Source organism: Gouania willdenowi, chromosome 17 (genome assembly GCF_900634775.1).
Source record: "Gouania willdenowi chromosome 17, fGouWil2.1, whole genome shotgun sequence".
NCBI lineage: Eukaryota > Metazoa > Chordata > Actinopteri > Blenniiformes > Gobiesocidae > Gouania > Gouania willdenowi.
The window spans coordinates 29,845,066-29,858,261 of record NC_041060.1 but is presented as its reverse complement, the minus strand read 5'-3'; the positions used below and the strand labels follow the sequence as shown (position 1 = coordinate 29,858,261).

Below are 13,196 nucleotides of genomic sequence, written 5' to 3'. Positions count from 1 at the left end.
TGTGGATTATGTAAATAGATCAACTGGATCCCTTGCATGCACTGCGAGACTGTGTTTGACGTTCGCTTGTTCCCCCGTGCGCTGATGTGTGTGTGTGTGTGTGTGTGAGTGTGTTTCTATTGTGCGATCAGTATGGGACTGAGAGTATACGTGTTGGCCTTTAAACATGTAAAGTTACGTGAATGTGTTTACGTTAATTCCTGAGTGTTCTGAGTAAAAAGAGGGTCCGTACGGGAAAGCGCTACTCCGGTACCATTGAGTTGGTCCGATGTGAGAGGTTCTGGGCCTGTCGGCTTCACAGCTGATTTTACAGCTGTTCCAGACCAGAGTTTTACAGTGGGTTTCGGGCTGTTCTTTTATCAACGTCAGCAGGCTTTGTCCTTGTCGGCTCCTGTCACTCAGACTTACAGCAGTGGGGGAATGGAAGCTTTTCTCTACGAGAAGGATTTAGTAAGGTGAAAAAGTTAATTAGTTCAGCTTTAAGATATAACACAGAACACAAACAGATTATGAAAGTCAAATCAAGATAGGTGCAGAGATAATATTTTTTCTGATCAGTTTGAAAGGAAACATGATACTCATTTTACTGTAACCTTTATAATATGGGAATTCGGATTTTCTAGGTTGATGCTTGTGAAGTTGAAGCAGTGAATTAAAACAGGAGAAATACATTTGAACTTTGCATTGGAAATCTGTTCCCAGTTTTAAAGCATCTCCATTGTTAACTCGTATGAAACCGAGCTTATGTCTGAGTCCACAGGAGAGGGAGAAGACAAGAGTTAGATTACAGTTATTGGGAGGCCTTCTCTCTAAAGTGAGATGTGTTGTGGTGTCTGTTAACAGGTCACAGACTGTGTCCGCTACACTGACCATCAATTAGGTTTACTATGCCTCACTAAGACCTGGCTCAAATAAAGATTGTGTGGCTCTTAATGAAGTCAGCCCTCCCAATTCTAATAATCACCACGTTCCCCATGAAAGGGGTTGAGGAGGGGGAGTGGCAGCAGTTTTTCACTCTATAGTTTCTCCTGGTCCATTATCAGAGTTTCTGAATTCTCTGACTTTTTCAATGATCTGGTGCTGAGTACTGATAAGGTTAGCTTAGTGAGTGACTTTAATATTCATGATGATGATGAAAACAACAGCCTAAATAAATTATTTACCTCTCTATTAGATTCAATCGGTTTCACACAAAATGTAAACGAACCAACTCATCATTTTAATCATGCCCTGGACTTTGTTTTAAAGTATGGTGTAGATATGGGCCATCTGAAAATGTATGCTCATTATCCTATTCTTTAAGATCAATTTTTGGTATCCTTTGAATTTAGAATATCTGCATGCTTAAATTCTGAGAGAAGAGTACACTATAGTAGATCACTGTCTGAAAAAAGCTGTAGCTATAGATCTGGCCCCATCACTGCTTATCTCTGATCCATATTTCTCAACAGAGAGCAGCTATCAATGTCTTACTACAGAGAAAGTAGATGGTCAATGCTGCCACTGCACACAGCTCTGGATGCAGTTGCTCCACTTAAAAATGAGTTTGTATTATGAATTGGTGTCTCCCTGGTATAACTGTAAAATCCGTCTTTTAAAACAGGCATCGCAAAAGGAGGTTGCTTTCATCAAACCTGGCAGTAGGTTCATATAGCCTGGAGAAAGCGTTTGTTCACTTAAAAAAAAGCTCTTTGCAAAGCTAGAACTTCTTATTACTCAATGGGCGACCGTGGCTCAGGTGGTAGCGGGTCGTCTTCTGATTGAGAGGTTGGGGGTTCGATCCCAGTACCTGACTATGTGTCGAAGTGTCTCAACCCTAAGTTGCTCGCAGTGGTCGATTAGCTCATTGCATGGCAGTCCTGTCCCACTGGTGTGTGAATGTGAGGGTGAATGAGCTGATATGTAAAGCGCTTTGAGACTGCTTCAGTGTGGTGATAAAGCGCTATATAAATGAAGTCCATTTACCATTTTAACTTTAATAGGAAAAGAAGGATAATCCTCAGTTTCTATTCAGCACAGTAGCCAGGCTCATCAAAAGTCACAGCTCTGTTGAGCCTTATATTCCTGTCAACCCGAGCAGTGACGACTTCATCAACTTTTTTACTAATAACATTTTTACAATTGGAAACAAAGCTAATGTCCCCCCTGCAGCAGTGGTCAATGATTTCTTAAACAGGCGTATTGATGCTGGAGCTGGCAGTTCCTAATCTGTGGTTCGCGGCTCAACTAGTCTGGGACACTGATGTTCTTTCTCTCTAATCTGTTCTGCTCTTTCTATCCATTAAAGCAGAACTAAGTAACTTGCGCTTAGCGCTCTCCCTAAAGGTCCCTTTTGATTTTGTCACTGTCGTAAAGACTCCACACCCCCCGCCGCCTGCCCCACCCCACAGCTACATTTGCACTTTTGCTCTCCCAAGACAGTAGCAACCAATCACTGACAAAATCCTAATACAACAGTGACACTAAGGAAGAGAGACAAGTAAAATAAATTAATGATGTGAGAGTAATACGTAAGGGAGTGTGGAAATGTGTGGAATGTGTTTGTTTGTGTGCTGACAAAGCAGCTCTGAAAATGGAGGAATGGATGGATGGATGGATGGATGGATAGATAGATAGATAAACTGATGTATATTTGTGTGTGTGCTGCCTGATGGAGCGCTGGGTTGTGAGTGTGTGTGCGTGCCTGTTGCCGTGACGACAGTGTGTATGATTGCTGCGTGTTGCTGCTGAGCTGTCACTGCATGAAGTTGCTCCGTTCCTCGGACAAAGGGTCTTCTCTGCATTTTTTTGCTGACTAAGCCATGAGTTTGAGAAAAGTGAATTTGTATACAACCGTGTGCATAATCTAGCATTCGTTTGTATTGGGCTGCCGTAAAGCAGTACGGTACGTCTTGCCACCGGGTCGGAGGCAGGGAAAGTTGCAAGTGCTGTTTTCTGTCAGACACAGCAGGGAGAGATGAAAGATCCCCCCCCACCCCCCCCCCCATATCACCCCATACCCATTACCCTCACAGAGACTACGAGAAGGATTTATTAAGGTGAAAAAGTTACTTAGTTCTGCTTTAACCCCAACCAGTCGAGGCAGATGGCTGCCACCTCTGAGCCTGGATTTGCTGGAGATTTATTCCCTAAGAGATTTGTAGCTGTAGCTGATGCATGTTGATGTGGAATTATTGGATGTTTTTGTGTCTTTTGATGAGCGCTGCTATTGTTGTAATTAGCTCTATGTAAATAAAGTTGAATTGAACTTCTGTGTCCTGCAGATCAGGCCAGTGCTGAGAAGATAAGGCTGGAGGAGAAGCAGAGGGCGGCTCGTAAGAGTCATTCCAAGTCCACAAAAGATTGGAGGACCAGGTGAGTGTGTGTGTGTGTGAGAGAAAGAGAGATGGCTGATGATGATGCCTCTTCATACAATATTTTTTCTCATTACAGAGTAAATTTGCAACAAGTGCTTTGAGTAGACTATAAAATTCAATGGGAGGTACATAGAAGTGGTTTATCAGTGCAATTTTCCCAACATGATTTTGATTACTGAAGTCTGAATTCGATAACAGACCAATTTTTGATTAAATAATGATTATCAACACAATGTTTTGATGATTGCTGATTATTAATTTTCCATTTCACATTCGCTGCTGAACTTCCCTTACGAGCATGTCACACCACCTTCAGTACTGTGTAGTGTAATTGAAATATTCCATACACCCAGCACAGCATAACGTGGATGGCTGTTCATCATAGGAATGGAATCCACACAAGGTTCCTGCTGCTTAACAGAAGGTTTTCCTTGCCGCCATGATGAATTCATGTTGGGTGTGGGATACATATGTATGTGTATATACGTATATATGCATATGTGTGTATCCATAAAATGAAGAGTCCGTCCTTAAGACTGCTCTACTGTAAAGTGCCTTGAGATACCATTGGTTATGATTTGGCGCTATACAAATAAAAGATTGATTGATTGATTGATTATTATCCAAATTATCACAACTTTTTTAGTTTTAAATGTAGTTTTCCCACTGTTGGAAAAATGCCCACTCTTGTGAATAAATGGGCAAATTCTATTTATTATATTTTGTTATATTTATTCTAAACATAACAAGTCATAACAAGCTTTCCATAGGTCAACCTGTGGAAGGATCATTAACACGTTTTAGTGTACAGTAGTAGAAGTGGATGCCGGTCTCGAGACCACATTTTAAAGGTCTTGGTCTTGTCTTGAACTCAAAAGCATTTTTACTCAGTCTTGTCTCTGGCTGCATGGACTTGGGATTTTACTTGAAGACTAGTCAAGACCTGTTAGGTACACAAGCTCAGAGTTAATCACCACTGATTTCTGTTATTCTTCAACTTTTTTAATAAGAAGAACTTGGTAAGATGATAAATATCTTCAATTCAAGCATTAATCTGCACCGTGGTAACTGCAACCTTCTTGATGTTGTGACTGAGTGACACACACAGCTGCAGACAAGCAGGAGGTGTGGTGGTGAAAGGTGGTGAGCTTGATTTTTTGTTGTTTTTGTGATTTGTTACTGAAATTGTTCAGGATGGAAATGACCACGAGAGCGAACACGGCAAATGGCACAACCACAGCAGCAGCAGGACACTCACTTCAGCAACTGTGGAGGGGAAAATAACATCAATTAGGGAGCAGAGAATCCACCAAGAAAAGAATATTTGAGGGAATCACATTGAACAGTACTTCTTACGAAGCAACCAGTCAAATCAATTGAGTGAAGCACAGGGACAGTTACTCAACCACAGTTTGCAGAGAATCAGCACCCACGTCACTGAGGAGGTTGGTAGAACCACAGAAATGCTGGTGGAGGACTCCATCCAGCCACAAAGAACTTCAAAGGAAGAGATTAAAGAGCAGACTTTTCCTATGAAGAAAAATATCAAAAGGCACATATTGAATGCGAAGTGGCCCAAATCTGCAGATAGGGCAGAGTGAGGAAACAGTTAACGATGACCTGACAAAGATACTGACATGCTTCCATGTCAAGGTATGCGGTCAGCTTTATGTTTGACTCAGGGAAGAGGACGCCCCCTGCCTTGCATAGTCCCTTGGGTTGCGCCAATGAAACAATCAAGCTTTTCATGATTGGGCATGGTACACAAGCTCAGAGTTAATCACCCTGTATACGGCCCTATAAAATCCACATTAATGGAATCGCATTAAATGCTGTCATCGTGGTGCAAAGAACATTTTTTATGGGAAAAGGTTTCCAGGGACCGCTTATTAGGTGCACCACCCTCTCTCCTCCTGTCCTGGCTGCATTAAACTCATCTTAAACCACCACAAACACCATCTAAAACAACGCAAATCATCACTGACTACAGAACCTCTAGTGCCAGTTTAACTTTGCTGTGCCTGTGAAGCTCCGTCCGTGTTTCGTGTAGTGCAGCAGCGCTCCGTGAAAATGTGATCAGCTTTAATCATCTTCACCTGCTCAGTGTTCTAACTGTTATGCCTGGTTAACTAAGAATAACTCAGTCTGTGTTGTCTTTTAATTCTTTTTATTCCAGCTTTTTGTCCGTGTTTCGTAGTTACACATTCACAGTCAGCAAGCTACCTCAAGTGCAACTGTTCCAGTGGGAAAGAGAAGTCAGAATAATACATGACACTACAACTTATATCTACCTTTTAATTGTGTGTAGTTTATTTTTGACATACATTTTTGTTTAATTATGGATTTATTTATTTATTTGTATTTATTTCCTCACGGGAGTTAAAAACAAATATTTTCTGAAAAATGTGATTTCTATTTCTAAAAAAACAGAATTTTTAAAAATTAATGTGGAAAACAAAAAAAGGGTTAGGGTTAAAAAAAAAAATAAAACAGATTTTATAAGGCCCTAGTCTAAGTGCATTCTAGTCTCGGGCAAATCTTGGTCTTTAATACTGTGGTCTTGAACACAACACTAACACATTTCCAGCCTTATATTGTCTTACGGGCAGCAGGGCCTGCCACTGTCTGAGGTTCAGACAGTGGAAGCCTCAGACTCTGAGCAAGGCAGTGAGCATAACTGTTGTTATGGCAGACAGTTAAAAGCTTTGCCTTGTAGTTAAATTCTGTATAAAATCCAGTGAAAGGAGGACGAGCCTGGTTTGTTATACAATTTAGAAAAAGTAAATAATCATTCTTTGGAACAATTCAAAGATACACACAACACTGTCCATGACTTTTTTTTTCAAGAGTGAGAATGTGCACCACCAGACATGAAGAAACAATGTGATGGTGAGGTGGTGAATTGAAGCTTTATTCATCTTATCCATTTAATCTCCTCACATATCAGACAAATATTTATATACACAGGCCTGTTGTGTTACAGATGTGTTACTTTAGTGAATCATTAGGTCAAATATATTAATATTATGGTGAAAATTAATGCATGTAGGCTTACGTGAACCATAAAATGTGTATCCAATCAATATACAATCCGGTGCACGGTGGCAACAACTCATGGTTTATTTATCCTTCTTGCACAGCAATGTTTAGAATAGACTGCAGAGACACGCTGCACACTTAAACAGTCTGTGCTCTGTTGTAGATACACAAAGTTCTCAACATAAGAAGTTTTAACTTGAAAGGTGTCATGAGTGTAGGATTGGGTGTGCCCTCGCCCCAAACCATAAAAAAACATTTTCTGATGATAACCTGAGACTTGTCTTGTGACCTGATCCCCTCGACCTTCAGATCAAATGCTTTTTCAAAAGCAGTTTGAAGCCAATGGCAAGAAAGAAAATATGCGATCAAGTGAGCAGAAGGCACCTGTACAAACTGAAGCTGCAGCACAAGCCAGCTCATATGCTGGGTGTGCAGGGCTCTTGTGGAGTGGAAGGCTTGAAGATGCATTTAGAGTTCTTTGTCTTGTAGTTCAAGAGGGTGGTGGCTTTCTTGACAACTCTGAACTGGCTAGTCGTGTACAAAGAGTCCAGTTTATTGCTGTGTGGAGGGAGGAACCTATCCTTCCATATAAAAGCTGGATTGCTATTCTTTTAGCCCAAGAAGCTCACAAAGTAAACCACAAGGACAAAGAGAGATAACTTATTCAAATGTGAAAGATTGTCTGGATTATAAAAGGTAGAAGACTGGCTAAAAGTGTTGTTGACAGGAAATTGGAAACAGACAAATAATGGGTGACATACCCAATGGGAGAACAGCAGCTCTGAAGCCATTTGAGTACATAAATGTTGATTTATTTGGTCGTTTTAAAGTGAAAGATGAAGTGAAGAAAATAATAAAACTTAAAGCTGATATCCGGAGTTTCTGAGAAATCTATGTTCTTCGTACTATAGACCAGTGTTTCCCAACCAGGGGTGTGCGTACCCCTAGGGGTACGTATAAAAATTAAGAATTTATTTCCAAGATAATAAAAAATATTCTTGTTCATTTCATAAGTCCGTCAATAAAATGGTACGTGTGTGCTATGACTTATTTTTAAAGTTTAAATGCCTGTTTAAAGAGGACATATTCAAAGAAGCTCCTTTTGTGGTAAATATCATAAAAGTTATAACACAGGCTGGTTAATTATTTGTTTTGTAGTTATTTATTTATATTAGTTGTTATTTTTAATTTATGGGCAACCGTGGCTCAGGTGGTGGAGGGTCGTCTTCTGATCGAGAGGTTGGGGGTTCGATACCAGTACCTGACTACGTATCGAAGTGTCCTTGGGCAAGACACTGAACCCTAAGTTGCTCCCAATGGTCCACTAGCGCCTTGCATGGTAGTCCTGTCCCATTGGTGTGTGAATGTGAGAGTGATTGGGTGAATGAGCTGATATGTAAAGTGCTTTGGGACTGCCTCAGTGTGGTTATAAGGCGCTATATAAATCTATTCTATTTACCATTAATAATACAAACGCTTTCTATAATATTATTTTTTTAAGTTATAATTTTTATTGCCTTGAAGGCAACATAATTTGATATTTAATTTGAGTTAAATAAGAATGTAATGCCTGAATATTAATTGTTCAATTTAAGAAGAGGAAATAAAATGACTTGTGTTGAATATTCAGTTATGTTCTACTTTTGGAGAATTATGAACACGTATGAGTGAGGGGGTACTCATGGTATGGCAAAAAGGCTGAAGGGGTACACAAGACAAGAAAGGTTGGGAACTACTGCTATAGAGCACTCTACAAATGGAAATGATTGCTGTGTGCGCCCAGCCAATAGGCTTCGACTTCATATTTTTGAGACTGTCAATCAAAGTGAATGCGGAACTGTGCACAGAAACAAGGCCACTCGTCACAACAGCAAACAGGTAAATATGATTTTGGCTCTTACAGGTCCCATAGATCTATATCAATGCGACCCGGTGCGACCTTGTTATGTTTCGTTATGCGCATGGAGAAAAGTAGAGGCGTGGCTTCTGGTGGATTGCAGAGGCAGGGGGAGGAAGTGGAGCTGTTGAGGGCGGGACATCGAGTTGTCCTCTCAGAAACTCCAGATATCAGCTTTAAGGTATGAGAAATTGTGTTTTTCTATATGGTCTCAAGAGCCACACAGACTTTAGTAGGCCAATAGGAAACTCTCAGTTGACTGGTCACTGACAGAGGTTCACATCCCGGTAAACTCTGGTCAGAGCTTGGGAAAAACTTTGCTGGTGCAAAACCAGCACTGAAAGCTGTATTCTTTCATCAATTGTTTGGGTGTATCTCAACTTGAAAATTAAGCTACAAAGCATGGAAATGAACAATCCTGGAAAATTCATACAGCAACCTCCCCACAATGGTGCTGCTAAAGGTGCTGTCGATGCTGTAAAAAAAAGTATTGTGCAACCTAGGAGGAGATAGACTTTTCACGTGGGATGAATTTCAAACATTCCTTTACATGTCAGATAACTTGGCAAATAAAAGGCCAATACATGCTCAGATCCAAAGTAGAGAGGATTCCATGAGCTACATCACTCCAATCTCACTATTGCTTGGAACAACAGGAACCAAAGGGGACCCAGGCAGCTTCGAGTTTGAATGGTATTCTTTGAAGAGACTCAAGATCATCCCAGCAGAAGTTGATAACACACCAAGGAGCTGAATTTTGCAGTCTGTGACATCGTCTGGATAGCACAATACAAAGACAAGAAGCCAATACATATACAAGCTCAGCAGAGTTGTTTCAAGACTGACTAGGATGAATGTGTAAGACATGCAAACGTTAGAACATTTCCAAGCTACACAGTCTCTGCTGTGAAATTGTGTAACAAAGACAGTTTGGATTCCAGCAAGTTAATTTTTTCTTTTTTGAAATATATGTAAATTAAACTATAACTTAAAAGACAGTTTTTAAAAAGCCAAGAGGAAACAACTCAAAGTTTCTACTTCTATTCTTCAAAGTGGTATAACAAAATGAAAGTAGTGTGACCACTTTGGGTTCAAGAACCAGTGCCTGTATTCACAAAGCATTTTAAGGCTTAAATTAGCTCTTACTGAACTCACTCTTAGAAAAATCCTAGAATTCCTTGAATGGGTCATACCTGTCTGTATCCATATTCGGTCTGACCCTGACTTTAGTAAAAGTAGGCAGGGAAAGCAGAATTATTTCATTTATCTTTCTTCATTTTACTTCTCTCCTTCTATCGTCCCACGGATTCACCTGTCAATGAGCAACTTCATGACGGACCACTGTGCCGTCAGCCCCCCTCATGGCGGGAAGTGGTGTTGTGAACTGAGCGGCTGCATTCAACTGTGCGCAGCTGCAGACTGTCTCTGGGCGCAGGTAAGCCACGTATATCCAACTGCAGCCGTGGGTACAGTGCAAGTGACACCCCTTACAAGCAACGTTCCTTACAAATCACGCCCATGGCAGAAGCAGTTAGGGTTAGTAACAAACAAAGGTAAATGTAGCCAGGAAGTGGAGGCAGTAGCGGTTAGAGTTAGTGAAAAAGGAAGGTAAGTATAGCCAGGAAGTGGAGGCGGTAGCGGTTAGAGTTAGGGTTAGTGAAAAAGGAAAAAGGATTGCAACCTTCCAAATGTGCCAGAACATGGGAGGCGGAAGCGGTAGTTGGTCCTCCAGTGGGTGGCAGTAATGCACTAAATCATGGTTTGTCAACCGCCTTAAAACCTCAAAGAAGAATGACTGTGGAGGGCAGCGTTACACTCTACAGTGTACGACTAGCCGGAAGTCCAATAGCAGAAGAAAAGGGATGGCAGAAGCGGTTGAGGTTAGTGGAAAGGTATTGGCTCAGGGGGTGTGATAGGGTGTATTTTGTAAGGGGGTGTGGTTAATAAGGAGCGTGGTTTGTAACGGCTGTGGCTGCAGCTAGACCCTTCTCAGGTAAGCTGCGCCCAGAGACACTCCATTGGCTTGTACTGAAGAGGAGTTACTGTGCATGTATAACTTTTAATGATGATAAAGATTAGTGCACCCCAAAGCAGAAACACGTCACCAATCAGACACAGATTAAACAAAACAACTATACTCATTATCTTTATAACTATAACTCTATGTAATATTAATTCTGATTATCTAAATACAGATATACATTTGTTTTGTAGTATTATTTTTTATATGTTTTCCTCAAACTGACATGGTGAGTGGTGGGGCGGCACCCTAGCACCCTCTATTGGCCAGCTGCCACTGACAGCCACAATAGCCACACAAAGCTGCTCAGCAGCAGCACAATGTTTAAAGCTACCACTGGTCAGAAAAATTATGGGAATCCACCAGAGGATTATTATGCATTTTTAGTTTTGTTTCAAATGATTAGACTATGTTGATTTAATTGAAAAAAAAAAAGTTTGTATCTGAATGACTTCTGTTTCTTTTAAAAGTTATCAACCTAATGGACAAGTGTGATTCATTAAAAAAATAACAAAATTACTTGACAATGATAGAGGTAGATAAAAGCATCATCCATGATCCACCCCAGTATTAGGCTGATAGGTTACCTGGAATGGGTCCATTTATGAACTCACAGTGGGTGGAGATTGCTAAGTACTCTCCAAGATCTTCACCAGGTGGGATGTTGATGCCACCGGTCTGTACCCATTCTTGGGGCATGGTGTCTTGGGGACAGGCACAACACAAGGAAGTTTTCCACAGCTGTAGCACCTTCCCGCACATCAGGCTCAAATTCAATATCTGATCAACAACCCGGTCAGCACAAGACTTCAGCAATCTAGGGCTGATGCCATTGGGACCTGAGCTGGTTCCTCACCTCTGCTAATGTGACTGACAGAATGGAACTTATTATTTTACAGGGAGTAAATGCTGAATGAAGACTAAATCCTGACATTCATGGTGGTGGCGTAACGGTTAAGAATCAGGGCTTGTAATTGGAGGGTCATCGGGTTGAATTCAACCTTGCTCTGAGATGTTGAGCAAGGCCCTTAACTCTTTGGTTAATAGCATCTGCTAAATGAAATTGTAATTTAAAAAGTAGTGTAGCAGTGTGTAGTTTCACATCACTGTGTTTTACATGCATTGTTTGTTCTGAATATTGTCTTTTTTTAAATTTTTCTGCAGATGGTTTCAGCAAGGAATCAACCCTTACAACAAAGCTCAGGACTGGCTCTACATGAAAAACTACTGGGACAGGAACTACTCTCAGCTGCCTGACATTTACTAACAACTTTTAGACTTGATTGGCTGCGATAAGGCCACTACTCTCTTTAAGGTTCTGATATAATAATGCTGTAGATATAGATGGAGGCTCAATTTAAGTTAAACGAAAAATATTAACTGCATTTCAATGTGTGAAGAATGAAGCACTAAATATCTGGTTAAGCTTGTTAATGGCTTCTTGTGTGATATACAATGGACTAAAGTAGAATGTAACTGAAGACGTGTTTCATGTTAGTTAGACAAGGTCTCTAAGAAGTTACCTCATTTTGATTGAGAGAAAATGTTGACTTAACACACTGTCTCTAGTGGCTATCCATACGTAGCCGTACAAATAATCCCCGGTGCTATTTTAGGTTTAGTTAGTCCATAACGTAGTTTAGGGATCTACGTATTAATAGCAAACAGAAGTACTGGCCAATGAGTGGCGCTACGTATGATATGGCTACGTACTTATAGCTACTGCCTTCTCTAAATTATCCTCTGCTGTAATGCATCAAGTTGTGCAAATATTTGAGAATACCAGTGTGTTTGAAGCAGTCTGTTTTCATATAGTTTCATTGTTAGTGTCAATGCAAAAACTAGAACAGAAAATCAACTAAGAATGCATATTGATGAAAATTATTCCATATGAAACGTGTGTGTCTCTCTTTACACTCGTTTCCTGTCCTGGGCTTGACATCAGCTGCCATAAACTCCAGCAAATCCCTACATCCCAGATTAAAGCACGATTAGAAGATGAATAATATAAATCAAACAACCTCTTATCCAGCACCACTGTTTTTTTTTGTTTTTTAGTTTGGCGTAGATGTCAACGGGCTAATCCCAGTGCACACGAGCTTGTCCAGTTTGTTCCGCTAGATGCATATGTTCAGAATAAAACTGACAGAGAAATTCATTGTATGGTTCTAGATAACTGTAGGTCATGTATAAATACTCATATGGAAGTGATAGACGGACCCAGTGTTGATGAATTTCCTTAAACTCTGCCATGTTTGTTAAATGTAACTGAATGACAGCACTGGGCCCAAACAAAGCCTGTTCCTTTGGGTGTTTCTACTTGTGCAGATAACTGTAGCTGTGCTAAACTATTCCCTTCCCTGCTTTTCTAAAGTACAATTAAATCAGTCTATGTCACGTGATTCTGTAGCACTTTCAACTTGAGGGAGAATTGCATCCAATCTCACATTAAGTAGAACTATTGATGATCCTCGTGCTGTGAGCATTGAATTAACTGAACTCTGTCACTGTGACTGCATATGTAGCACTTAATCTATGCAAGCTTCACATTCCTCAGAATGCAAACCTTTTTCCATTGGTCTGCAGCTGCTACATGGAAACCTGTTTTTGCTGCTGTTGCTTTTTTATTTTCTCTTGTTAAATAAAAGCTTGATGCTTCATAAACTCTTGGAATTTTTTTTCTTCCTGCCTTTATCTTACAGGTCATATTGACTATTCAAAAATCAGATTTAAAGAGAATTTACTGGTATAAATTTTGGCTTCCCCTTTTAAACTTCTGCTTTTGAGCGTAAATGCGTTAGACTCAGAAGAGCCAAAAGTGAATTTGTTTTAACTTCTTTGATGAGTTTAAAGACCCCTTACCTTAGATAACAAAAAAAAACGA

At 40.3% G+C, this 13,196-nt stretch overlaps 1 protein-coding gene across 1 annotated transcript in view; it reads left to right on the top strand.

The window, feature by feature from the left end:
* LOC114479150 (oxysterol-binding protein-related protein 1) overlaps window positions 1–12,343 on the top strand; it is a 34,190-nt gene extending 21,847 nt beyond the window's left edge. Inside the window, exons 11-12 of the mRNA XM_028472667.1 lie at window positions 3,264–3,354; window positions 11,477–12,343. Of these exons, the coding sequence (XP_028328468.1) occupies window positions 3,264–3,354; window positions 11,477–11,579 (194 nt within the window). The 3' untranslated portion in view covers window positions 11,580–12,343. The remainder of the gene's footprint in view (window positions 1–3,263; window positions 3,355–11,476) is intronic.
* Window positions 12,344–13,196: the final 853 nt, after the last annotated feature.